This window comes from Neofelis nebulosa, chromosome 2, assembly GCF_028018385.1.
Source record: "Neofelis nebulosa isolate mNeoNeb1 chromosome 2, mNeoNeb1.pri, whole genome shotgun sequence".
Taxonomy (NCBI): domain Eukaryota; kingdom Metazoa; phylum Chordata; class Mammalia; order Carnivora; family Felidae; genus Neofelis; species Neofelis nebulosa.
Genome location: NC_080783.1, coordinates 218,357,081 through 218,382,365, shown reverse-complemented (window position 1 = coordinate 218,382,365; position 25,285 = coordinate 218,357,081). Strand labels below are relative to the sequence as shown.

General features: G+C 63.7%; 3 protein-coding genes across 9 annotated transcripts in view; 1 reads left to right on the top strand and 2 right to left on the bottom strand.

Moving 5' to 3' along the window:
* Positions 1-1,878: 1,878 nt before the first annotated feature.
* On the top strand, positions 1,879-5,433 carry HES3 (hes family bHLH transcription factor 3). The gene is made up of 5 exons (XM_058719301.1): positions 1,879-2,862; positions 3,208-3,283; positions 3,391-3,486; positions 3,588-3,669; positions 4,053-5,433. The coding sequence occupies exons 1-5, from the start codon at positions 2,801-2,803 to the stop codon at positions 4,424-4,426; spliced, it is 690 nt and encodes a 229-aa protein (XP_058575284.1). The 5' UTR covers positions 1,879-2,800; the 3' UTR covers positions 4,427-5,433.
* A 716-nt stretch (positions 5,434-6,149) lies between these two features.
* Positions 6,150-16,752, bottom strand: GPR153 (G protein-coupled receptor 153). 3 transcript variants are annotated; one of them, XM_058719299.1, is made up of 7 exons: positions 14,286-15,051; positions 12,582-12,799; positions 12,023-12,490; positions 11,135-11,564; positions 9,457-9,649; positions 8,950-9,134; positions 6,150-8,782 (listed from the first exon to the last, which is right to left on the bottom strand). In XM_058719299.1, the coding sequence occupies exons 3-7, from the start codon at positions 12,376-12,378 to the stop codon at positions 8,123-8,125; spliced, it is 1,824 nt and encodes a 607-aa protein (XP_058575282.1). In that variant the 5' UTR covers positions 12,379-12,490; positions 12,582-12,799; positions 14,286-15,051; the 3' UTR covers positions 6,150-8,122. The 3 variants fall into 3 exon arrangements, with proteins under 3 accessions (XP_058575282.1, XP_058575281.1, XP_058575283.1); XM_058719298.1 differs by lacking the exons at positions 12,582-12,799; positions 14,286-15,051 and adding an exon at positions 16,505-16,752; XM_058719300.1 differs by lacking the exon at positions 12,582-12,799.
* A 2,968-nt stretch (positions 16,753-19,720) lies between these two features.
* ACOT7 (acyl-CoA thioesterase 7) overlaps positions 19,721-25,285 on the bottom strand; it is a 100,752-nt gene continuing 95,187 nt past the window's right edge. For all 5 annotated transcript variants that reach the window (XM_058719297.1, XM_058719293.1, XM_058719294.1 and 2 more), the window contains one exon: positions 19,721-20,094. In XM_058719297.1, coding sequence (XP_058575280.1) covers positions 19,996-20,094 — 99 coding nt within the window. In that variant the 3' untranslated portion in view covers positions 19,721-19,995. The remainder of the gene's footprint in view (positions 20,095-25,285) is intronic.

Genomic DNA, 25,285 nt, shown 5'->3' with positions numbered 1-25,285 from the left:
AGACAAAGTCGAGAAAACCAAAGGGGAAAGGGAGAATGAAGGCACAGGTCGCTTTTTGCCTTCAATTCCCAAGCCTGAGCAAGCAGAGGACTGAGTGTTCCTTGAATCCCCCCGAGGTCTCCAGAACTACAGAAGGATTTTTTTTTTTTTTTTCCCCTTGAATGAGCAAAGGGCAACCTGGGTCTCCCCAGCGCTTTGCCGGAACTCGTGCTCCTTTCCAGGCCCCCTGGGGAGCCCAGATGCTAAAGATGGAAAGGGAGTCGGTGGCCTACATCCCAGTTTGCATAAACCCGGCTTCTAAGATAGTCCACGTCCTTCCCAGCAGCCGGAGAGGCTTCGCCCTGCTTGCTCTTAGATAAGGGGGGGGGGAGGGTGTGCCGCCCCTCCCACCCCACCTCGGAAAACGCACCCGCCCAACCTTTACGCACACCTTCGGAGCCCCACCCCCACCCCCACCCCGCCTGCCTGTGAGTGTGCTGAGGGTGGTCTAGCTCAGGACTCACAGAGTGGGGGAGGAGGGGAACTGGGTCTTAGTGGGGACGTGGCCGCCGAGGAGCCCGAATTGCGCATCAAGTGGGGATTTCTCCGCGCGCGGGGAAAAAAGGAGGGTGGAATCCTCACCAGGATCTGTTTCAGCCCTGAGTCCTGCCCGACCCTCGCCCGACTTAAGGGCGGTTCTCGGCGGGCGAGCCGCGCTGGGAGTGGGGAAACCCGAAAGCAGAGAGAAAATCAGCCTAGGCGGGGAGTCGCGGGGACGCCAGCCCGGGGACTTGTCCCGGGATATGGGGGGGGGGTGCTAAATGGGGGCGCAGGGGGCGGTGGCGGGGTAGGGGTAGGGGGCAGCGAGGCGGAGGCCCATTAAGTGGGCGGAGGCAGAATTTGACGGCTGCGAGTCCAGCCCAGGCCGCCCCACCAGGCTCGCCGCCCGCAGCCAAAGCAGAACATTGCGAATTAGGTCATTTTGCGGTCAATTTTCCAGTGCTTAAGAACACACTAAGCCACCCACGTGAGCGGCCCCACCTAGCGCGACCGGGAGCCTTCCGCTCGGGCTCGAGAGGAGTGACGGCCCCAGGAGCTACGGATGCTAGGGTGCGGGCAGGGGCGGGCCGCGGGCCCCTTTAGGGCGGCCCTAACTCTGGAGAGGGGGCGGGCCGCGAGGGCTGCGCCGAGGGCCATTGGTTTGCTAATGCGCCCGAGTTGAAAGGCGCGGGCGGCGGTTTATGGGGAGGGATCATAATTAGAGGACAAATTGCCCCGCCGCCCGCGCGGCTGAGAGCGGGGGCGGGGGCGGAGGGCGACCGCCGGAGCGAGGCGCGCGCCCAGCTTCCGTGCAGATGTGCGGCCGCTGGAAGCCCGCGCGCAGCGGGGCGCCCGGAGTTTGGCCCCGAGGGGGCGGGCGCGGGCGGGCTTTGTGGGGCCGGCACAAAGCCCTTAACACTCGGCTGCCCCCTTTGTGCCCGGCCCCGCCGCCCGCCTGCCCCGCGGCGCCTTTGTACCGAGCCGCCACCGCCCCAAGCCGGGGGAGCGCACGGAGGCCAGTGGGGCCCGCTCAGCCCCCGGTGTTTCAAAGCTGCCCGGCGCGTGCCAACGCCGGCCGGCGGTCTCGGCCCCGCCGCCCGGCCCGGCCCGATCTGGCCCGGGGTCCTGCGGCCGGGGCGGAAGAGCACCTCGGAACCCCGGCCGACGCAGTCTGAGCCTTGAAAGGAGGGCGGAGCGCGATTCTCCACGCTGCTAGGCGCCTGAGAAGCCTCTGTCCCAGGCAGGGCCCATCAATACTCCGGGCAGGGGCGGGTGTGGGGGAAGAAGATAGCCCCTCTCCAGGGAGCCAGGGGGCCCATCCGGGATCCAACAATCTCCCCTCCGCCTCGCGCTGGGTCCCTCGCAAAGGCCGATTTGTTTATTCCTCTGCCGCAGGGCTCAACTGCAGAACTTTTGCGTCGAAGCTACTTTCTTGCCCTCACGAGTAGCCGTGGGAGCCAGCATTGTTCGGAGCCCCATTTTATAAACCTTGAACCTGGGACCCTGCGAACCCAGGACAGGGAGATAACTGGAGATGAATCCAGGGACGTCATCCTGTCAGCCACAGCTACGGGAGTCCTGCTCCTGGGGCCCAACCCGGGACTGCAGCAGTCCTGCTGTAGGGCCTAACAGGTCCTGGGGTGGGTGTCTCTTCCACTGAGCAGCCTGAGTCTCCAACCACAGCCCGAATAATGAACAGTGTTTGGGGGGTCCCAGACCTCCAAGAGCACAGAACGATGCTCTCGCCATATGACCAGTGATCTTTCTCACCCTCACCTTTCATTTGTTGGGAGCAAGAGAAGGCCGGTGGGAATAAACTCCCCGGCTGTGAGGGCAAGTGGCAGAGCCTGAGTTGTCCAGCCTGGAAAGTCAGGACTGAAACTAGCCCAGCTGGAAGAGTGTGGGTTGGGGCCTAACAGGGCCAGAGGGCACTTGGGGTCAGGACACACACCTCAGCACAGGAATGCTCCCAGTCCAAGACCCCAGCTAGGAGGAGACTGGCTGTGGCCCCGAGGGCGGGCTGCACGCTTTAATGGGACACATGTCGCTGTGTGGCTCCCTCAAGCCCAGCCTGTGCCCGGCTTTGAGCAGACACAGGCAGAAAATCGCTGCATTGTCCCAACATTAGAACGACTAATGTGGCGTTGCCAGCGTGGCCAGAGCGTGAAACCCGCAGAAAGGCCTTGCTGGCGGGTCCTCCCTGCCTCCGCATCTTCATCAGACACACGGAGGCCTGGTGTGTTGTCATAGTCATTAGGGGGGCTCAGAACCAGCTGGACCCATGGACCTTCCTCAGTGGGTGCCCCCTCAGAATGCTTGGAGGCAAGGGACGGCAAGCACTAGGTAAGTGGGACTAGTGAGGCTCGGTCCCTAGGAACACTAAACACTGGGACAGAACAGGGCCCGGAGGGATGTGCATGGGAGGGGACCCCAGACTCGGGAAGTAGTGGGGGCGAAAGGGATATGGGAAAGACTGAGGAAGGGGAAGAGGAGGGCCCCTTGGAAGAAAGGAGGGTTCCTGGAGGTAAGGCTGAAGCCTGGGCTTTGAGAGGGGGTCGCACAGAGAGGTGGGGAATTTCCCAGTGCATCCCCCTCTCGTCTCCTCCCCCTCGGGGTTCCTCGAGTCCAGGAGCGCCTCATTGACATGTAAACGAGGAGCCCCTATAAAGGCGGCACTGCCTCCCCCAGGAGCAGATACGACAACATGGGCACCAAGCCTGGGACCCAGGGCAGCTCCGGTGGCCAAGCCGGCGGCTTCCGCAAGGTCTGGGGTCCTGAAGGGCGCAGGGCGTGGGCCTGCCAAGCCGGGGGTGGGGTGGGGCAAAGGGCAAGAGGACCCTGGCCCTGTCCTATAATGCCACCCGTCTACAGATCTCCAAGCCACTGATGGAGAAGAAGCGACGGGCACGCATCAATGTATCGCTGGAGCAGCTGAAGTCGTTGCTGGAAAAACACTACTCCCACCAGGTGAGACGTGGGGATGTGGTGAGGTGGGGGCGATACGATCCCCAACCTCATCCCTTCCAAGTCGGACTGTGCAGCTAAGAGCCCTTTCCACGGATCTGCAGATCCGGAAACGCAAGTTGGAGAAGGCGGATATCCTGGAGCTGAGCGTCAAGTACATGAAAAGCCTTCAGAACTCGGCTCAAGGTGGGAGGGAGTCTGGAGGGGATAGGGCAAGGATCTGAGGGGGGGGGGCACTTGTGGCGTCAGACCCGTGGATATCACAAGGCCAGATAAAGGAGGGATGGATGAGAAGAGAGCTCGGGGCAGTGGGCAGCTGGGTGAGGAGAGGGCCCCAGATTGCTGGAGGCAGGAGGCTGCGAAGACCCTGCAGGCTAGTGCAGTCGCAATCCGGGTGAGCGAGGGTCTGGACGGACCCTGGGAAAGAAATTCAGGTTGCCTAGCCCCTCCCCTCCCTTCCCCGCCACATTTCTCCCCTCCTTTTCTCTCTCTACACCTCTCCTTTCCTCCTCCCCTCTCCTATTCTTCCCTCCCCTTCACATTTCTCCTGTCCGTTCCCCTCCCCCCAGGGCTCTGGCGGGTCCCCAGCGGAGCCGAGTTCCCGTCTGGCTTCCGCAGCTGTCTGCCGGGAGTCAGCCAGCTTCTGGGGCGCGGAGAGGACGGCGGCGGCGGCCTGCGCTGCCCCCTGGCGCTTGAGCGCGCAGGTGGCAGCACCATGGACAGCGCCAGCCCGAGCCCGGAGGCGCCCGCGCCGCTTGGCCCCTGCGTCCCCGCCATTTGGGCCCCTGCTCCAGCCATCGGCGGCTCGAGGTCCCAGCCACCCCGGCTCCTCTTCCCTGGAGGTCTCCCCGGCCCGTCCTCCAGCGTCCCGGGGCCGCAGCCGGCCCCTCGCCGCTGCGCCGAGAGCCCGGGGCCGGGTCTGGGGGTTTGGCGGCCCTGGTGAGTCCCGGCGCCGCCTCAGACTCAAGGGGGCCCCCTTCTGGCCCCGGGACGCAGAGACTGTTTAGAGCGCGCCTGCGGTGATGGCCGGGACCCCAGGCTTCCGTCTTGGTCCCGTGGCAGGGGTGGCTGGGAGGGTGTCGCGTGCCCGCGAACGCGAGGAAATACACGGAGCCTCGAGGGGGACCTGTGCCCCCCACCCCCAGCCCCACCTACTCAAGCTGGACCCGCTCTCTCCTCGTCCCACCTTCTCGCGGGGCTGGGAGGGGATGTCCCAGGCTGCTCCTCTTTCCCAGGGCCCCCGGGGGGCAGCCCTCCCCCGCCCCCGCCCCCGCCCCCGCCCCGCAGCCTCGCCGTTGTGGGAAGGTCGCCGTCGGCAGCGGCGCAGAGCGGACCCCTCGCAGCGAGGAGAATCGCTGCCCCGCCCCGGCCCATTCAGCCAGCCGAGGACGCCCGGTTCCCACCGGCACAAAGCTCGCCGGGTCCCGCCCCGCCGGCGAGGGGCCCCCTGCCCACCCCCACCTTGGAGCTTCTCGGCTTCCACGGGTCCCCACCCCCTCCGCACGCAGCACAGCCCACCCGGCCGGCGCGCTCTCTGAGGCCCGCCCATCTCAGAAGACCTGCCCCGAGCTGCCCCAGCTCAGCAGCCCGCCCTGCCGCCAGATGCTCCGCCCACCGCTCGGGTCACCCCACACCCCGCAGCGCGCGGCTCCTGAGGGTTCCGGCCGCCGGACCTCTGTTGCCGCCACAGAACCCGCGACCCTCGACAGCCCTCCGAGCGCTCTGCGCCTGTTTATTCTTCCGGAAACGAGGTCATTGCTGTGCTCCGACCCTAGCCCGGGGTCCCGGTGTTCGAGGCGCAGCCTGGGGCTGGGGGATGAGAATCCTGCGCCAAGCCCTGGGAGGGATCCTGGCATTTCCAGCTTGAAATTCAGAATACAGACAGTGGCGAACCTGTGAGATGGGTACAAAGAGACCACGGAAGTCCAAATTTCTCCCACGATGCCTACTGGGGTGCATCTTTTGAACTACAAATACTGACTTTCTATAAAACATTTCCCATTTAGGGATACCCCTGCTTTGCTTATGTGTGCTAAGCCCGTTCTGGTTAGAGTGCGGGGAGAGAGCGGCCCGGCTCCCCTACTCCGCCCATCAGTCTCTCTGGAGCGCAGACGGGGAGGGGGTCTCGGCTGTGGCGGTCGGGGGGGGGGGCGCCCCTGGGGTCTCGGCCTCCTGCTGCGTTGGGGGCGAGTGGGGGACAGGAGCAGCCGCACTAATCCCTCTGCCAGCCACTAGGTGGCGACCTTATACCGCGGACCCAGGGAGCGGCCTCCAAACTCGTACCCGGGCTGGAGCGGGTCACCACCAGGCACGATAGGTCTGGCGCCCCCAGGCCCTGCCCTTCTTGCTCTCCCGAAAAGACCTCACAGAGGCTAAACGTCCCTGAAGCCACTCCTGGTGCGGAGGCTGCCAACTGCGATTATAGTGCTTCTCCTGCTATTAGCGCTGTGGTGCCCACCCCACTGCTCTGTCCTGCCGCTGGTCCAGGCCATCCTGGCTCCCTGGGTGGGGCTGCAACGCTGGCATAGAAAAGGGGCACTGGCCCAAAGGATGGCGCCCTAGGAGGACTTCTGGACCCAGAGGGAGAGACACTTGGGGACAGCTGGCTAGCAGTGCTGCTCTATTCTGGAAAGGTGTTTCCATGAAACCACCCTAGGAATGCCAGGTGCAAATCATAGGAAGTTTTTATTGTATTCTGTACAGAAGAGAAATGCTCAGTCGTCAAAAAACTACAAACAGATTCCTGGCTCTGGGTGGGTGGTGGTATAAGGACAGAGCTCCCTCCCCTGTGAGCCTGGGGCCAAGCTGCTTCTCAACGCAGCAAATAGGCCTGGCGGCTGCACAAAGTGTGAGGGGGAGACCCAGGCCCCAGGGTCCTCCATCTGGGGTCCTCCCTCCTTTTTATTTTTGTAAAAACCATAACTGGAGGGATTTGGGGGTATCATGTCTCCCTGCAAGTATTGCCATTGGATATGAAACACAGAGTAAAAACCCAATGTGACAAGTGGGCCGGCCTGAGCAAGGGGTGGGGTGGGGGGATGACACAGTGGCTAGCTGATGATCTCTGCCCCCACTGGACATGTGAGTCCTTGAAGGCACAGCAGCATTGGCCAGAGGTGGCCCCTCCCGTGGCTGGGGCTCTACTGTGGTTTTCTGTCCTGCTCACCTGTGGCTGGCTCCTCCCTGCCCAGTTACCCCACAGCCTAGGACCAGTGGCCTCCAAACCATAGATGGAGCCAGGTAATCCCCTATCCTCACCCCCCCCCCCCCCCCCCCGCCAGGGCCTCCTCTGGGGCCAAGACCTTGTCAGGGGGGTGAGGAAATGGGCGTGACCACGAGGGTCCGGGGCAGTGTTGCAATCCCAGGTGACAGAGCAGGAGGGAACATAGGGCTGGCAGGCTCCGTGCTGGCCCTGGAATCTGCTAGGGGAGGGGCTGGGGGTGGGGCTCAGGTGTAGGGGCCATTGTGTGGAGGCAGGGGCCAGGATGACGCAGCCTCTGCATTTGCCCTTGTCCTTTCAGCTCAAGGTCACAGCTGTTCCTGGGCTTCTCCTTAGCCTGAGCCTAGGGTCTTTCTCCAAAGAATACCCAGCAGGCCCTTCCCCAAGACCCATGGCAAAGCCAGGAGCCCTGTCCACGGGTGAGGGAGGACCCTCACCAGGGACCCGGCCCCCAACCTGGGAGGACTCTAAGCCAGGATTCCTTCCCTGGGGCATCAGGATAAGGAAGCCCGTTTTCCCTTTCTTCAGTTCTTTCCCATCACGGACCCATGACTTTCGTGATGGGAGTCACAGGCTGACTTGGTGGGGACACAGGGATGGCAGAGTGATGAGGGTGGGGGGACACTAACAGTGGTCAAGGTGGGCGGTGGAGGAAAAGTGCTGTGCTTTAGCTGGGGTGTGTCCCTGGGGGGCCAGGGGCACTGAGAGTGGGAGACCTCAGGTGCAGAGGCCACACCGGGCCACACACTGAAGACTGATGCCCCGCAAAGGGCCCACAGAGGGCCCCAGATGCTCTCACACCCTGTCCATTGAGGAGCCAGTGCACAGGGACCAGGAGACTTCTCCCAACAGTCCTGAGAGTTAACATGGTCACCTGCTCAAAACAGATGGGGAAACCGAGGCAGAACTGGTCAGCAGGAACACCTGCTCAGAGAGCTTGTTTGGGCTTTGAAGACCCCTGTGCTTAGAGACCCTCTGTACCCTGCCCCCCACGGGGGTGAGACAGTTACAGTGCGAAGTGGAAAGTTAGGGTGTAGCTCCCGCAGGGCTGGGTTTTGCTCCGTCTCGTGGTGGCCCGGTTCCTGGGCTCCCGGCCGCCACCCCCATCCCCCCAACCCAGCTGCCCCGGGGCTGCGCGAGGTGCATCAGGGCCTTGACCCAAGCCAGGCTCGCTCTGCCCCGAGATGCGGTACCCAGCAGCTGGTCCGTGCCCGGCGGTCGTCCAGGGCAGCCGCCGTCACTCCAGGAAATGCCCGCGGCTCAGTCACGCAGGGAGAGCTGGCCCACGGCCAGGCGCCGTCGGCGGGCCCCGCGTGGCGCTGCCCGGAGCCCGGCCTGGGTCAGCGCGGCATCTTTGGTGCTTTGGTCCCTGCGGGCGGCCCGGCCCGCCGGGCGCGCGTGGGGAGGCGCCGGTAGGCCCTAGGACGCGGAGCCCAGCGAGTCCGAGTGCAGCGTGACGTAGCCCGAGGACTCGGAGGGCGAGCTCAGGAAGCTGCTGGTGCTGCCGTCGCCGCCGCCCCCCGCCGCGCGCAGGCCCCCGGGCTCGCCCCACGACGCGCTCAGGCCGGTCCGCAGGGGCCCCGCGCGCGCGTGCACGGCCGGGCGCGGCCCGGGGCTCCGCTGCGCGCCGCCGCCGCCAGGGGGCGCCGCGTCTTGGCCGGGCTGGGCGCCGTCGAGGAGGGGCCCCTGCGGGGCGGGCGGGCGGCGCAGGGCCTGCGGCTCGCTCTCGAAGGCGGTCAGCGCGAAGGCGTCGGGCAGCAGCGAGGCCGAGGCGGAGCGGGCGCCGGGCCCGGGGCGGAGGCGCGGGCTGCCGGGGGGCGAGTCGCGGGCGCGGCGCGGGCCGCCGTCGGGGGCGGGGGGGCGCAGCGACAGCAGGCTCTCGGCCGAGCGGCGGCGCGGGCGGAACGGGGGCGCGTCCTCCGCGAAGGCCAGCAGGCTGCCGCGGCGCCGGTCAGACCCAGAGGGCAGCACCAGGGCGGCCAGGTCCTCGCCCGAGCCCCAGCGCGGCAGGAAGGCGGGCAGCGGGACGGCGGCCCACACTTCGGCGTCGTCGTGGGAGAAGCGTCGCGTGGGCGGGACCTGTCAGGACGGGCGGGGTTAACCCGGGCTGCCCTCCTGGAAAACGGGGACCGACGCGCGGCTCAGAGAGGAGAGGCCTTGGGGAGATCACGATACTTCCCGCCGCCCCCCCCCCCCCACACACACACCCGCATTTTGGGGGTCTCGGGCCCTGCCCGGTGCCCTACCTGCAGGTACTGTGTCTTGTCCTCCTGCAAGGGCCGCAGCGGGTAGAACTGGGGCAGGCCCCCCTCCAGGGCAGAGAGCTCATACTTAGCCATCCTGTCCAGGGCCACAAAGTCACCTCCATAGCTGTAGTCGAGAGAGTGCTCCAGCACCAGGTCCGGGGGGATGCCACCCTCCAGGCTGGTATCTGCAGGGTGGGGCAAAAGCTTAGGGGCCACGGAAACCTGGGGGCATCGGAGAGTGAGTTCCTGGGACCCTCAGACACACGCACGCACGCACACAGGGCAGAGTCCTGAGTTCAAATCCTGGCTCTGCCACCTTTTGGCTGTGGGGCTGGGGTGTTCACCTGAGAGGAGAACACCCCAGGAGACACTTAGGTCCCTTAGGGATTCAAGGCCATTTGAGCAAGGGGTCCCCTCAGTGCCATGGGGTGGTCACCTGACAGCTGCCACCCTGCTGACCTCGCTCAGGCCCCCCTCTCCCTGGGGCCTCTCCCAGGTCATCCTCACCATTGTCTGAGTCCTCGTCGTTAGCCATGAGGGCCACGCACTTCTCCCAGACGGCCTTGAGGTCGGCGCGGTAACGGTCGCAGGCCCAGAGGAACGCGGGCAGCAGGAGCGCCTGGGCCACGGAGCACCACAGCACACACAGTGCCATCCAGGGCGCCGAGGCGTCCGCCCGAAGGCTGCTGAAGCTCACCACCTGTGGGCACAGGGCTCGGCCTGGCACCTGGCAGGACCCCCTCCCCCCTCGCCCCTCACTTCTCCCGCGTGTGGGAGGAGGGGGCAGCAGACGCAGCCATGGGCTCTTGGGCCGGAAGGAGCCAGAGTGTGAGGGTAGAAGTCCGTGTCCGGCAAGAGCCGCTGGCTGCCCAGATGCACGGCCAGAACCCACCGAGTGCACAGATGGTCCTTCACATGACGCCGGGCAGCACGGGGCGGGCCTTTCCTCACGTCGGCCTCATGACTGCCCAAGGAGAGAGCTGGGGGTGTGCTTTACCAATCCCTTTTTGGGAAGAGGAAACCGAGGTTTGGAGAACCAGGTCCCAAGCTTCCCAGTTCAGGGACTTTTTGCCATCCTCACTCCTCCGCGGCCAGTGGCCTCCTCGCTCTTCCCCTGCATGGTGGTGGATGAACCACCATGGTGAGCTCTCCCCCAGGAGAGTTCCTTCCCCCACCCAGAGTGACATTTAATTATTCCCCCATCAGAGCAGAGTGGGTATGATACACTCATCACACTGGTTCCACTATGTGAGCTGTGTGACCCTCGGAAGGGTACTGAACCTCTCTGGGGCTCAGTTTCTTCATCTATGAAATGGGCCAAGAACACCCCACAGTGTGAAGTAAAGATCTCAGGCCTGCAGCGTGGAGTGAGCTCCATAAATGGCACCCCTTTCCATGCCCTGAAGGGAAGGTGGGGGGACGCTCTTCCTCCACTGCTGTCCCCTTGTGGCTCTGCAATTCTACACACGCTCCTTCTCTCCATCAGCACAGACTGGAGACGTAGGGCCCCACTGCACACAGGAGAACCCAGCCCCTGGGGGAGGGGGTAGCGGGCCCCCTGAGGGTGGGCCCACAGGTTACCTGGGACTGCATCCCGAGTTTGTCCCCTATGAGGCTGCCACCCCACTTGTCACCTTCTGGAGCTAGTGTCCTGCCATGACTCCAGGGACACAGCCCTGCCTAGCTGCTTGGACAAAGTCTCGGGCTGGTCCTTGCCCCTAGACCCCTTCCTGTCCCACTCCAGACCCTTCAGGGGGCTGGGCTGGAGCCCTGTGGGTGCGAGGCCATGGCTGTTGAATCCAGACTTTATTCTTGGGGTCAGGTGGTCATGTTACTCCACGTTCTACATCCTCTGCTTGAATGGGCCTCACTCTGGTAAGAAATGTCCCTACAGTGTGCCAGAAAGACCCTTGGGTCTGCAGTCATCTGACTTGGGCTCAAGTCCTAACACAGCTGCCTTAACTTTAGGTGGGTCATTTTACCTCTCTGAACCTCAGTTTCCAAATCTGCAAAATGGGATGATGATGATGATGATGATAATGCCTCCCACCCCACCCCCGCCCCCGCCTCCACGGATCGGGTGGGAGGATTCAACCACCTGACGCCTGGAGCGTGCCTAACCCCAGGGCTGTCCCGGAGCCCAAGTCCCCCTGACAGGCTCCCGCCAGCCGACAGTCTCACCCACCAGCACGGGGAAGCCCATGAGGCAGTCGTAGATGATGACGATGGTGGCCACCAGGCCCGTGATCTGCAGCGAGGTTTTGGCGGGCTCAGAGCCGTCGATGGAGGAGCGGCGCTTGCCCTGGGCGTCCTCCACCACGATGGTGGGCACGGTGAAGGCGCGGCGGCCGGCCCGCGGCCCCACCTGCACAGCCAGTGTCTGGAAGAGGGCGATGGCTGTGCAGACCACACCCATGGCCACACTGCCGCCCACCAACAGCAGGAAACAGACGCCGAAGCCCAGGCCGATCTCTGCCACGATGAAGCGGCAGCCGTGGGTATAGAAGCGCTCAGTCGTGTCGTGCCAGCCGACGGCAGGCAGGGCTGACAGGATGAAGGACACCATCCAGATGCCCATGACCGTATGCACTGCCTGTTTCTTGGCGTTGCTCAGCCTGACACAGAGTAGGGACAGGAGCGAGGTGTCACTCACCGGGTCTTCCCGGAGCCCCGGGGGGCCTGCAGAGGATCCCCGACCACCCCGGCTCCCCCCCCCCCATACATCACAGTCGTGACAGTCGGCAAAGTGGGGCCTTGTCCCTTGCACGGGGGATCCTGATGTGTGTTGTCACACGTCCCCCCACCAAGCATTTCTGTACTGGATACCGTGGACCCCCAGGCACAGCTACACGTGCATGCCAGCCGCGGCCCAGAACAGCCCTTCCGGAGCCTCCCTGTCTGCCCCCAGCGCGACACAGGTGTGGCACCACAGCTGGTGGGGGGGGGGCGTCGTCAGCACCCTGGGGCCGTTTGTGGGTATAGACGCCCCTCGGGCCTCTATGCACTGCCCACAAGCCCCCCTCTATCAACGCCAGGTCCGGAAGTGCACACGTGCACACGCCCGAGAGCTCACCGGTAGTTGACCGGCCAGCGGACCATCCACATGCGGTGGTAGGAGAGGGAGGTGACGGAGAAGCACGTGGCCAGGGTGAGGGTGTAGAAGGTGGAGACAAAGACCTTGCAGAGGCCCTCGTTCCACTCGTAGTCGGGGCGCTGCCGCCGCAGCTGCACCACGGCGTACGTGGTGATGGGCACCGCGACGTTGAGCATGTGGGTGGCCGCGAGCGTGCACAGCAGAAACTCCAGCGGCTTCCACTTCTTCTGCTTGGCACCCACACTCAGGATGCCCCAGGCATTGGCCAGCAGGGAGAGGCCTCCGCATGCCAGCCAGCCCACCGCACTGCCAGGCAGCCGCCGCTCATCACTCATGGTGCAGACGGGCGCCGGCCGGCAGCTGAGACATCCTCCTCGGGGCCAGGCCTCAGCTGGGAGCAGCGGCCCTCACACGTGGTGGCTCGGAGACACCAGGGACCGCGAGCATCTGCAGTGGGGGAGAAGCCGATGAGTGCGTGGGGACTGTCCCTCTGGCTCCTTAGAGTGGGGGATGGAGGGGTCTCCTGATGCACCATTACCTGTACGGTCCTGGCTTGAGCTGGGCTGCTTTGCCTCTTCTCTACTCCGAGGCCTCCAGCCCATGTCCCTGGCACCCAGGGGACACGGCCAGGGGTGCCCAATAAAGTGCAAACACCCTCCCTTCCGCCTGCTCCTGGCCAAGGTCTGGGTCTGGGTGTGCTTCCAGGACAGCTGTGTTCATCCCGGCTGGGCGCTCTTGTCCCCTGGTGCCCTGGCCCTGCCCAGGAACCAGCACTCACCATAAATGTCCCCAACCCTCACACAGCCCGCATGATGCCTCCCCGGCGCACATCAGGGGCCCTTACCTTAATCAGTCCCGCTTCGTTTGGCCAAATGAGGGCATGCCTTAGAGGGTGAGCCCCCTGAAGCTCCCTGTGCAGCAGGGGTGATCTGGCGACCACTTCCATGGCCAGCTTGGGAACGGGCAGCCTGCTTTGCCTGGGTCAGACCCCCGCACTACCGCAGGCCAGGGGTGCAAACTAAGCTCCAGCCTACCAGCTGTGTGGCTTGACCAAGGCTCCTGCCCCCATGTCCTCTGGAACGGGGCGATGATGATTCCTCCAGGGTGAGGCTGGGGCAGACAGCCGCCGCATCTCTAAAGCCCTGGGCCGGGTCTCACACCCAGTGGGCGATCTGGGTGGTGGTCACATTCATGCTCTGGGACCAGGTCTTGCACACGGTGGTGCTCTGGGGAGGCGATCAGTATTATGCTATGGATGCCTCGGACAGCATGGGTCTGTAGACAGCCCAGGGACCAGACCTTGACCCCAACGAGGAACGGCTGACAGCTGACAGCCACGAGCCAGGGACACAGGAAGTTGGGCAGAACGCGCATGTTGGAGAGGCGCTCCATCCTGCCAGGCGGCCAGGCAGAGTCTCTCCCTCCTCCTTCCAAGCCTGGCAGCCCTAAGCTACTTCCTCGAGTGGAGCACTGGCTGGTCCCTCTGATACGAGGCCGGGACAACAGGACAATGTGGCCATAGCCTGGAGCAGGCAGCATGAGGAGAAGTACAATGCTAGGTGAAAGCCTACTGGGTCCTCTGCCTATACTTGGCCCTTCTTACTCAAGCGCCTGTTTAATCTTACCGGTTGCAATTCTCTTGCCCCCAGCACTTTTGAGCAGCTGCTGTACCAGACACAGCCATGCCATCCCCCGGGGACTGTTTCCAGCTTGGGATGGGCAGGACACTGCAGGCCCCTGGCCCTCAGGGCAGGGTAGGAAATACCACTCGGCCCTTTCCTGTCTTGTCCGGGGTTCTTTTGGTCTATCTGTGGCCTGAGCCCCCTGGACGCTGAGGGACCTCTGAGGGATGCATCTTACCCGCCCCTGCTGGGGGCCTGCCCGGACCCGTGACCCAGGGGAGGAAGACTGTCCTCGACCATACCAGCACTCCTGAAGGCCTCCTACGGGGTTGGGGAAGTTCTGGGGCCAGGGAAATTCCCTCCCAAACATCCGGCTTCTGCGTACAGAGCTTCCTCCTCTTCCCCACCCCAGACCCAGTGTGGGAGACAGGGTGGCCCCGTCGGACCCCCCACCAGCCAGCCATTCCAGTGTCCAGCAAAGCTCTTTGATATCAGCATGCATGAGGCCACGTGGGGTGGGGTAAAGAGCTCCTAGACTCTGCCTCTAGCTCTCCAGCCAATTACTTGACTCAGTTGGGCCTCATTTTTCTCATCTGTAAGCTGGACACGATAGTACCTACCTCGGACAGTAGATACACTATGCCAAGGAATGCAGCCAAGCACACAGTAAGCATTCGATAAATGCTTGCCAGGTAGAAGTCCGTACCATAGCCCTCTTCGCTCGCTGAGCTCGGCTGTCCCTTAAGGGCCAAGACCCTGAGCTTGGAGGTGTGGGTAAGCCTCAGACCTGTGTGGGTAGACACAGTCACCCCAACCGGAACCTGGGACAGCCCGGCTTTGGGGTGAGGAGGGCACAGGGTGTACCGAGGGGTCTAGCTAGAGCAGGCAGGGTGTGGGCGCCGCTGGGGGGCCAGAGACCACAGACAACCAGTGATCTTTACATTGTCAAGTAGGAAGCTGGATTCAGCACGCACCTGGTGGGCCAGCATCTATTTCCACCCACGTTGGGTCTCCCTGGCTGTCATATTGGGAGGCCTTCCCTCAGATGCCCCACAGGCTCTGTCCAACCCCTGTAACCCTGGGCCCTGTGGATCACTGGGGCAGGGTGGTGGGGAAGGTGCCACAGGTTGGCACAACCTTTCACGGTGCCAGGCCTTCCCCTTGTCTGGCCTAACCGTCTCTCACTGCAGGGAAAGTCTCTAGTTCCGTGGGCAGAACGTGCCTTGCCTGGAGAGGGAGGAAGCGTCTTCCCGCGAACAGGCACACTCCCGGTTAGCACCCCCAGAGATTTTGCGTAATAAATACCAACAGCATCCCCATTTTAAAGGTAGTCAAACAAAGACAGGGGTTAAAACATTAGCCCCAAGCTATCATGTGCGTGAATCAGGACCCAACCTCCCCCCCCCCCCCTTTGGCTGGCAGCTAAATCCTGGCCTCTTAAACCCAAGCCCAAACCCAAACCTGAACCCTAGCAGAAACAGGCATTTTTGGTCCTTGAAAAGAGGCTGCCTTTCAACCCTCTGTCCCTGCAGGATGGGTCCTACTCTTCCCACACTGCAGATGGGAACACTGAGGCTCAGAAGCCGGAGCAACACAGGGAGGAAGTATGAGGGCTGGGTTTGCAGCCCAGGATTCCTGAGAGTGGTGGTCCTGGGGACAGGGGAGAAACGTCACTGGGGTGGAGGTGGGGAGTGCATTTCCAAGGTCTCCAAATTCACAGTGAGAGGGGGCTTAACAGTGTACGAACTGGGAGACCCCTTCCTCCAGGCTGATGACCAAAGACCCACTGATCACACGCTTGCTGTTCATTCTTCACAGGGAGCAGCGGACACTGAGGGCCAGACCCCAGGCTGGGCTCCAGCTAGTGCAGTCCGCACCCAGGTGTCGCCGCCCCCTGCTGGGAAGTTTCTTTCGCGACACACTCAGAGCGTCCCCCCCCCCCCCCCCCAGCATTTCAGGTTGGGGCTTCCTGCCTCCCTCAGATCCTGGAACCCCTCTTTCCTCCCCTCCCCGCCCACAGCACGTCGCAGGTGTGACCCGCCGGGGACCCCGCCGGCCCAGAAGACTCCCTCCGCAGGGTCCGCGGGCGGGGCCCCGGCGTGACGTCACGGTCCCGGGCCAATGAAGCCTCGTGGCCCCAGGGCTCTATTGCGCAACAAAGAGAACCCAGAACTTGAAAGGATTCCCCGGGCTCCCGCTGCACCCGCCCGGCTCGCGCGGGCCTCAGCCCCGCCCGCGCTGCCGCCCAACTGCCCGCGACACCCGGCCCCGCTGCCGCCCAGGGCGGGGCTCGCAGCGCGGAGCCTCCGCATCTCCGGCACGCCCCCCCCCCCGCCCGCCCGCCCCCCAACCCAGAGAGCTGTTCCTGCCTCTCGGCGCTTCGATACTCCCGCCCGGCCCGGCGCGCCCCAGCCTGCCGGTCCCAAGCGGAACCCCCGGCCCTACCCAAGCCCGAGGGCGCGTCCGAGCTACGGCCCGGGAACCAGCCGTCCCCACGGATTACGCTGGGCAGGGGTGGGCCCAGTACCCCTAGACTGGCCATCACCGCTCCCAGCAAGCGGCTGCCGCCGGGAGGCGGGGGGGGGGGGGGGGGGGGGGGGAGGGGCGGGGAGGCGGGACGAAGGAAGAAGCGGCCCCTGGGAAGTTACCCCGAAGGTCCCCAAGTTGGGGGGGCGGTGCATGGCCCTCAGCGATGCCCGCCGCCCCGCGGACAGACCGTGAGACCAACGGACATCAGGCAGACCCTCCCCGCCCAGAGCTCTCCCGCCGGGGGGGGGGGGGGCCTCATGCCCAGGGTCCTCCCACCCGGCCGTCCCCGGGCCCGGGCGGCGGCGCTCACCCTGCATTCGGGCGCCCGGGGCTCCTGTTCGCTGCTCCCGCCTCCGGCTCTGGCTGAGGCTCACGCGCTCCCGGGCCGAGCGCGGGCCGCCGGGGGCCGCGGGGGTGGCTGGCGGCGGAGCGGCCCGCGGGCCGGGGCATCCTGGCGGCGCCGCCGGGGCCCGCGCGTTCCGCTCGGCCCGCCGCCCCTCCCTCCCTCGCGCCGCCGCCGCCGCCGCCGCCGCCGCCGCCGCCGCGCTCGGCTCCCGCCGCTCGGCTGGCAGAGCTCGGGCGGCCGGGGGCGGGGGGCGGAGCAGGGCGCATGCCTCCGCGCCGCCCCTCGGACCGCCCCGCCCCCGGAGGCGCGGCCCACCGCCGCGTCCGTCTGTCTGCGCATCTGTGGGTCCTTGGTTTCCCTCCAGCCCTGCACCCCGCCTCTGCCGCGGCGGGCGCCAAAGCCCCTCGGGAGGGAGGCGCCTCTTGGGACGTCTGCGCTACGCAGCGGCTTCTCGCTGCCGTCTCGGGTCGGTCCACTGGCCCGATTCGGCCTCCGAGCCTCCGGGGAGAGGAAAGGCCTGGAGCTCTGGGGGGTGGTGGGCCCAGGGGGCCTAGGACTGGAACGGACAGTGAGAACCTACGGCCGGGCGTGGGGCCCAGGGAGGCCTTCCCGGAGGAAGCCACATCTCTGGTCAACAATAAGGGTGGGGCTGGAGGGGACCTGGGGCGCCTGAGGACTAGCGACTTCCAGGAACTGGGGAGTCGGTCAGGATCAGGGGCTGGGGTAGGGAGAGGCGAGGTCGGGCCAACTAAGGATTCAAGCTTCTCCTGGGTTCTGGGGAGGTCCACCGTGGGATGGTGAATGGACCACGGGTCTGCCTGGTTGTTGCCCTTCACCCCATGGGCTCAGGAATGTTCTCTCAAACTGGAGGACGTGGCGTCTGGGAGAGGCCAGGCCTGCAACTCAGCACTCCTGGTCTCCGCCTCAGGAGCTCCCCGCCGCCACCCCCCCCACCCCCCACCTTAGCATTTCTAGCGGGGGGCACAGGCATCCAGAAGGAATACTATTAGTCTCCTTGATGGGGGGGGGGCCTCTGGAGACTCCTGGAGTCTTGGTCTCCCATCCCTACAGAGGACCCTGCCTGTCTCTTCAAGGACACCCATGACCACACACACCCTTGGGCACAAGGCCTCGAAGTCATTCTGGGCTGCTTGGCACGTCACTGTCCTTCCCATGCACCTGGGAAGCATCCAAGAGTGTGCAGCCCAGTGTCTGGAGGAAGGGGGCACCTGTCCAGATAGAACCGGGTCCAACCCAATGCAGCCAGTGCTGCCCACACCACTCTCTAGCTGGCTCCCACACCGCCTGCCCCTACACCACCTCTGTATCCCAGGAGCAGCTGGGGAGTTAGGGGCAGCTGTTAGCAGACCCAGGGCAGGCCATAGGGTCAGTGCTCTGTGACAAAAGTAAAGGTGTTTGTATCCAAAGCCTCCACAATGAAGTGGGGCTGGCGAATGGGGGGCCTTGGACCGTGTACTCCATATATGGCTTCTGGGCAGCCAGGACCCCTAGTGAGCTCTCCATGGATGGGCCAGCTCCCTGCCCAGGTGGCACTGGTTATAAATAGGCCACCGGCAGCGGGAGGCTGGCACAGGGAGGCTGGTAACCAAGTGTGGTATTTCTAAGACAAACACAGGTGACCCAGTCATCCGGAGCCTTTGGCCACACTGCTGTCCTGCTGGCAGAGGACAGCCCGCCCCAGGCCTATGGCCCCCAGTGCCCCTCCACCAGCCCAGCTCACCCACTGCTGCCTGTACTAGTGTCCCTGCCCTGGGCTCAGCTGGCTCTGGGGGCAGGTGGGAGATGGGCCTCCCATGGCCACCCTGGGGACCTTATGCTAAATGCTTTGCTAGCCTGGGCTCCTCCCAGCTGTCCTGGGAAGTGGATTTTAAGCACCTGGCTTGCCCAAAGCCACATAGATGAGTGGTCAAGTCAAGACCGAGAAGGATGTAGATGCCCTGATGTCCCCCGTCCCTTGGGCTCTGGCTTCACGGACATTGGTTTGGCCGGCCTGGGCTGGGCTGGGCTTTCTGCTGGACCTGTAGGGGAGGCCTCCTGGTCACTCCCAGCCCAGGGCACCCACCCGCTGCCTTAAGGAGGTCTGAATGGGGCCTGGGTGGAGCTGGGGGTGGGGGGGGGGGGAAGGGATTGGTGCTGTGGCCTCCAGTGGCCTGTTCCCTCCTCCTGCTTCCAGGCAGGAAATAACCCCGGCAGCTGGGACTGAGGCCTGAGACAGATTCCGAAGCTCTTGGCGGGTGTTTCTGCACATCTGGAGCCGCATTCCCTCTCTCTGGGCCCCAGGGAGCCCTGTGTGAGGCTGCAGCTGTTTGGTGGCCACTCTCCCCATCTCCAGGCTTCCACGATGAGCCTGGGTTGGGAACATTCTCCCATCACCAGGTGTGCTTGGTGGAGTCTTTCTCAGCCACGGGTGGGGGTGAAGGCTTGACCCCTGTAGTGCCTGGCAGGCTGCTGGCCGAGATGCACACGCACAGCCTCACATCTCACACATGCACACACACGTATGCACAGACAGGGCTACAGATGTGTATGCACGCGCCCCCCCCCCCCCCCAGCTACACGCTGACACCATTCACACACGCTGCTGCTCAGACCCCCACCCCACAAGCCTTCCCAATAACCCCCTGGCCTGAGCAGCTGGGGGTTTCCACAACAGGCACAGGGGCCCTGGCACCAGCTGGGAGGCTCCTTCTAGAAGAATCCCTGCCTCTTCCTCCAGAGGGCTAAAGAGCCAGAGCTGCTCCCACTGAGAAGAGGCAGAGGGAGGCCGGGGCAGGGCTCCCATTTGCTGAACGTGGCCCAGTCAGGCTGGGCTCTGCTCTGCCTGCACATCACCTCCCTGGGTCCTCACAAGCACCCCCACCCCCATCTATGGGAAGGCCACTCGAGGCTTAGAGCTGGCAGCCTGCACGAGCCAGATAGAGGGCAGGCGGGCTGCTGGCTGAGGTCTCCCGGCCAGGACATGGAGCCCGGGCCCTGGGAGGGAAGGGGTGTTCCCTCCAGCCAGCAAGTCATTAGGAGAACCCGAGGGCTGGGGTACACGCAGGTATCGGCACCCGGGCGAGACGGGAGTGCAGGAGGGCCCACGGAAGCCTCTAGCCCCCCACCCCGTGCCCAACAGGAAAGCAGCCCCCCGAGACAAATGACGACCCGGGACCAAGGTCCAGTCAAACAGCAGCTTTATTAGTGACGCTGGATTCCGTACACACCGTGCACGCGAGCATTCCCTCGGGAGTGCCTCCAGCGGGAGGGACGACACTGGAGTGGTATAAATAAAGCTTTGGTGTGTAGGTTTTCAGGAGAGCACAGGTTAACACTGCAAGACGAACACTTCACACAACACCAGCTCTCAATGTGGATTGGGTTGTTGGCCAAGGGGGTAAATTCTAAGTGACTAGACACCGGGGCCACCGCAGACCTGGCGCGGGAGGGGGCGCCTAGGGCTGGGGCTCCGCCTGGCCCTGCCGTTTTGCCTTCATCTGCAGGTATCGCCCTTTGCCTTCCTCAAAGCGCTTCTTCTCGTCCTCGGTCTCGGGCTGTGGACCACACAAAGACACAGGCAGGTTAGAGACGCCACGGCACCCCGAATGCGGGCCATGGCCTGGGCCCTGCCCCGGGGGGCCCCCCCGAACACCTCACCCCGGCTCTGCTGGCGGCCTGGGGCTGCCCGGGGGCCAGGCACTGGCCCGGGGCCCCGCCTTCCTGCCAGGCGGCCGAGAAGACCCTGGGAAGGGGTCCCTGTGCGGATGCCAGCGTCACGGGTGCCTCCCCGCCACCCTCCATGGCAGGTGGAATCCCAAGCCCAGTGCCTCTTTGATAATGAACCTTAGCTGGAAATGCACTTGATAAAACATGGGAGGGAAGGCCTAGAGCAGGGCCGAGTGTGAGGAAGGAAGGGGGTCCCCGCTGGGTCCAGTCCCAGGGAGTGCCAGCTGCTCGCAGTCCCTGCCCCAAAGGGAAGTGGAGACAAGCACTGTGCCGGCTGGGTGACCTCCGGATGGCCGCTTCGCTGGGCCGGGAGCAGTAGTGACGGCTGGGTGGGCAAAAGCCCTGGACGGCACAGAAGACCGGAAGAGGCGCCTCGGGTCCTGGTAGCCCCTTCTCTGCATTCCTTTCCTCTGAGCGACCTAAAAGAGGCCACGTGCCCCTCCTCGGGGGGCAAGAGCCCCCTCACTGGCCAGAGGGAACGGGCCGGAGGCTGGGCTTTGCCCGGGAAGTCTCCGTTCGTGCCTGCCCACGTGGCAGGATTGGGAACGGTGCCCCCTTCCGCTCTCAAGAGTGGCCTGGCCGCTAGGCACGGAGACCACCGCAGCAGCTCAGGCGGTCACTTCCCGGGACCCCATCTGTCCCCCTGCACAGTTCTCTCTGGCCCAGCCCCGGCCAGGAATGCAGGTTTAAAGCGCTCTGCGGATGCCTCGGGGACATTTCCTTGCGGTACCCTGAGGGTGTCTGAAAGGCAAAGAAATGGGGCAGGTGCCCTCCATCCACGACTCGAGCCCCAGCAGCTATTTTTAGGCCTAAGTGTTTTACAGGCAAATGGTATATTGGCAAAAGAGAGAACAATCAGCTGGAGGATGGAGTGTCAGGTTAAGCCAAATACTTCCTCCCCCTCAGCCGCCTCTGAAATTGTTCGCTAAATGTCACCAGGTGTAAACTGTCAAAACCTTGTGGCTTGGAGCCAGCGGAACTTTCGGGTATTTAAAGAACTAGGCTCGTGCTCCTCGGAGTGGTTCCGGTGCCTGTTTGAAAAGCACACATGGAAAGTGGCTTTTCCAAGACACTTTATTGAGGAAGGCGGTCCTGCGGCTCTGGTTTTATCTCTGGCTGACTTTTTTTAAAGATGAAATTTGAGGCCATGCAATCTGACCTGAAAGAGCCCAGGGAGACAAAATGTTCTCTCCGTTAGAGCAGGCAGTGCTAACGGGGAGCTTCCTGGGGACAGGAGGGCCGGGGGCCCGGTCCCTGTTCCTGAAGGCACCCCACAAACACAAGGCCGCATCCAGCTGAGCCCGGCTTCTGTGCAGCTCAGGCGGTATGTGTCGGTGGGGGGCTTCTCCAACGCCTATGTGTGCGTAGGTCACCCGGGTTCTGATCCGGTGGGTCTAGGGCCCAGGGGCTGAGACGCATTTCTAATAAGCATCCAGGTGATATGTGGCCGCTGGCCTGTGGCCCACTCTGCCCCCCTCCATCCATCCCTGCACCAGATGGGGGACAGCCAAAGAGGCCAAGAATGCAAGGTCAAGGCCACTGGGCTGAGGAATCCTGTGACTCCCATCCATCTGCGGTGGCCAAAGGCCACGGCTTGGGAGGGCGGCACGGCTGGGCCCCTCCCGCGGGGGAGGGACTACGGTCAGGTTTCCCACCTGCCTTGCAGAGGACCCGCTCATGGGCAGTATGTTTGGGTCCTGGAGCTGGGAAAGGGGACTGGATGAGGGGGAAAGCAGATGGAGAGACGGTGGGCTGGGCCATGTGCCGAGGGCCCTCCCTCCGGCTGGTAGAGTTCCCATCCCTGGGGCAGGGGAAAGAAGGCAAGAGGCTTGGGAAGAAAAGAACTTCTCAAAAGCAAAGGCCACGAGCAAGGCAGCGGGCTGGAGAGGGATGGCCCCGGGCTGTTTGCAGAGCCCAATGGAGCCAGGTCCTGCCTGATGTGAGGGGCCCGTTTCTCTAGCCCACCAGCGTTTCTGGAAACTGGCAGGTGTGGGATTCACGTGAGGAACTTGGTCTCCAAGTGCCCGGGTCACCAGCCAAGGGCTCTCGGGGCTCAGAAGAGTAGGGTGAGGTCCGGGAGGGGGGGGGGGGGCGGCGGGAGGCAAAGGGAGTCATCCTCTGGGGGGTCCTAGAAGGTGGGCAGAAATGGCCCACCGAGGTCAAGCCCCTGGGAAGCAGCACCACCCTCTGCAACCATCTCTCTGTCCATCTGTCCACCAGTCTTTCTATAGCTCCCTCTGGGCCGTCCACACCATGCACTTCGGTTCTTTCCCTCGAGGACACGCATCATTGTTCCATTTGTGTTAATGGCGCTAGCTGCAAATCTGTAGCGGGAGTGGGGTCTCCGTAGCCTCTGTGCCCCATCCCCAGCCTTGACGTCCCCACCTCTGGAAGGAAGATGTAGCATTCTTGAGGGTTGCTGGCCAAGTGGGTGTGGGAAACTGAATGCTAGCTGCCGGCTCACAACAAACCGTGCGCACAGGGCCGCGGCTTTGAAGATCTTGACGTTACATAAATCTGTTCGACTTTGTTGAATCGGCGACCTCCCAAACAGATCTGGCCAAGGACCCCTCTTCCTCAGGAGCCGCACGACCATCTGGGGTTGGCCGAATGGCCAGGTGCTGCCTACGCTCTCCCACTACCAGCATGTGGCACGCGCCTTCAGAGCTGTCCCCATAGCCCCGGAGGATGCCTAGATAGACCCTGGTCAGCGCCACCCGGCCTGCGGAATGGGCTGGCCCGCATCGGGACCCCCACCACACTGCACACCCTTCCTGGAGTGGCCTCTTCATCCTGCCCCGAAACTCCGCCCAGCCTCCTCTCTGGAGCCAGGGCGAGGGGCCGGCCAGTCTGGTTTGAATCTGGCTTTGCCGCTTGCCCGTCGTAAGGCTCGCAGACTCCTCCACACCGTCTTCTATAAAATGGACCCGTACCCACCCTACCGGGTTGCTGGGGAGACCAAAGTCCTGCTAGCCGTCCCCAACGAGAGACGACAGAGGCCCCCCGCCCACTTCACGTAGGAGTCCCATTTCCATGAAACCTTTAGGATAATCACGCCCACGCAGAGAACACGGGTTAGTGGTGCCAGGGGCTGGGGGAGGGCTGATGGCTGAGGGGTGCACTGTTTCTTTTGGGGGGATGACGATGTTCTAAACTTGATTGTGGTGATGGCTGTGTGCCTCTGTGAACGCACTAACACCTACCGGACTGTCTACGGTACGTGAAAACCGTATGGTGTGTAATTAGATCTGCAGACGACCAGAGGTGAACACCCTCCTCACAGTTCACAGAAAATCAAGGAGAAGGTCCGGCACGGAGATGCCTCCCACCCCAGTCCTGGCACACAAGCGGGAGCAGCGCAGAGGAAACACTCACTGAATTAAGCCCGGCGCTTTCCCTACAGCGGCCGAGCCGGCACGCATTCATTCATTCATGCATTCATTCCTCCCTCGTGAGCCAGCACGCATTCATTCATTCATGCATTCATTCCTCCCTCGTGAGCCAGCACGCATTCATTCATTCATGCATTCATTCCTCCCTCGTGCGCTGCTCTGGGCCGGGTGCACGGACCCTGTCTCGGGAGCCGACGGAGTAGCCGGCAACACGCCGAGGCGAGGCAGATCATCCGGTACGTCGAGAAGTGACAGTGACACGGCCGCACTACAAAGTCAAGCAGCGCGAGGGGGTCTCAAGGGCCAGGTGCTGCCGGGGAGACTCCAGAGCGGGGGGAGCAGCCGAGTGGGTGCCAAGGCACACGGGGGTTGCTGGGAGGGTCCTGATCCACGGAGGTGTGCGGGCCACCTGCCAACGGCAACCGCGGCTGTCCTCCCCATCTGGTCAGGCGAGTGGCGGTGACAAGGCCCGCTCAGCAGAGCGAGCCACCACGCACGGGAAGGGCCCCCTTGGGGAACAGCAGGGGCAGAGTCCCCGGATCACCTCGGGCACCTCATCTGTGGAGTGGGAAGCTCCTAGACCCTCCTGTCTGTGTGGTTACAAGGAGCAGGGGCAGCACCCATACCCTCTCCAACCCAAGGCCTCAACACAGTGGCCCCCATGAGCTGCCCGGGTAACCTGCCGCTGGGGCGGGCATCCATCTGGATGCCCTTCCGGGCCCTTCTAACACTGGGCAATGCTGGGGTTACGCTCAAGAGCCTGCTGCTGGGGCCACTGGTCCTGCAGAAACTGTGAGAAGGAAGGCCGGGCCCCCCGGGCCAGGTGTCTGTGGGGCAAGGGGCTGTCCAGAGTCCAGTCCACTGGTAAGAATAAGCCGGTGACAAAGGACAAACTGGATACACACTGAAAGACTCAGAGGCGATGATGCCGTCTCAGATTGGCCTCCACCGGCCCGGGTGGTGGGGTGGGCAGGGTATATACATGAGCAAGACTGGCCCCGTGTCGATAGCCACCTAAGGGTTCTTTCTTCTCTTTACTTTTGCATTTATTTTTCTATAATTAAAGGTAAAAAAAGAAAAACCAACTAGACCCATGAGGGCAGCTGCAGGGACCCCTTCTCCCTTCCGTGGGCACAAAGAACTTCAAGTCACACGCAGTCAGTTGAGGGACTGAGTCCGGCGTTGGAGGGGAGCCGCCCCTCCCCCCCCACCCCAGGCTCTATCTCCCTGCGGCCCCCTCTCCCGCTTCCCCACCTGGCACCTTCCTCCAGCCCAGAACCATATCCGCGGTGACCCGAGTTAACCCACGCGTCTGTGACAATATCCCTCCAACTGCCCAGGTGAACCTTGTGCGGTGACAGAGCGTGGAGCCCTCCCACCCCTTCTCCCACGTGGGCTGTGCACAGGGGACCAACCTGGGGCAGTTCTCAGAAGTTCTCTGGGCAGCGGCTTCTAGGGAACGGCCTGCACTGAGCCCCGGCACGTGCCAGCACCACGCGAGCTCGATACAGTCTGCACGGCAACCCACAAGGAGCACCAAAGTCATTGCGGTTTCTCTTTCACCAACGAGGACCCCAGAGGGGGTGGGTGGCTTGCCCAAATGGCATCTGGTGAGCCGCAGAGCCTC

Excerpts from the sequence above, each read along its gene's own strand:
- HES3 (XM_058719301.1), top strand. The coding sequence starts at position 2,801 with ATGGACCTTCCTCAGTGGGTGCCCCCTCAGAATGCTTGGAGGCAAGGG. Across the intron at positions 2,863-3,207 it reads CAAGGGACGGCAAGCACTAG|GAGCAGATACGACAACATGG; the intron begins GTAAGTGGGACT and ends TGCCTCCCCCAG. Across the intron at positions 3,284-3,390 it reads AAGCCGGCGGCTTCCGCAAG|ATCTCCAAGCCACTGATGGA; the intron begins GTCTGGGGTCCT and ends ACCCGTCTACAG.
- GPR153 (XM_058719298.1), bottom strand. The coding sequence starts at position 12,378 with ATGAGTGATGAGCGGCGGCTGCCTGGCAGTGCGGTGGGCTGGCTGGCA. Across the intron at positions 11,565-12,022 it reads CGCTGGCCGGTCAACTACCG|GCTGAGCAACGCCAAGAAAC; the intron begins GTGAGCTCTCGG and ends ACTCTGTGTCAG. Across the intron at positions 9,135-9,456 it reads CGACGAGGACTCAGACAATG|ATACCAGCCTGGAGGGTGGC; the intron begins GTGAGGATGACC and ends CCCACCCTGCAG.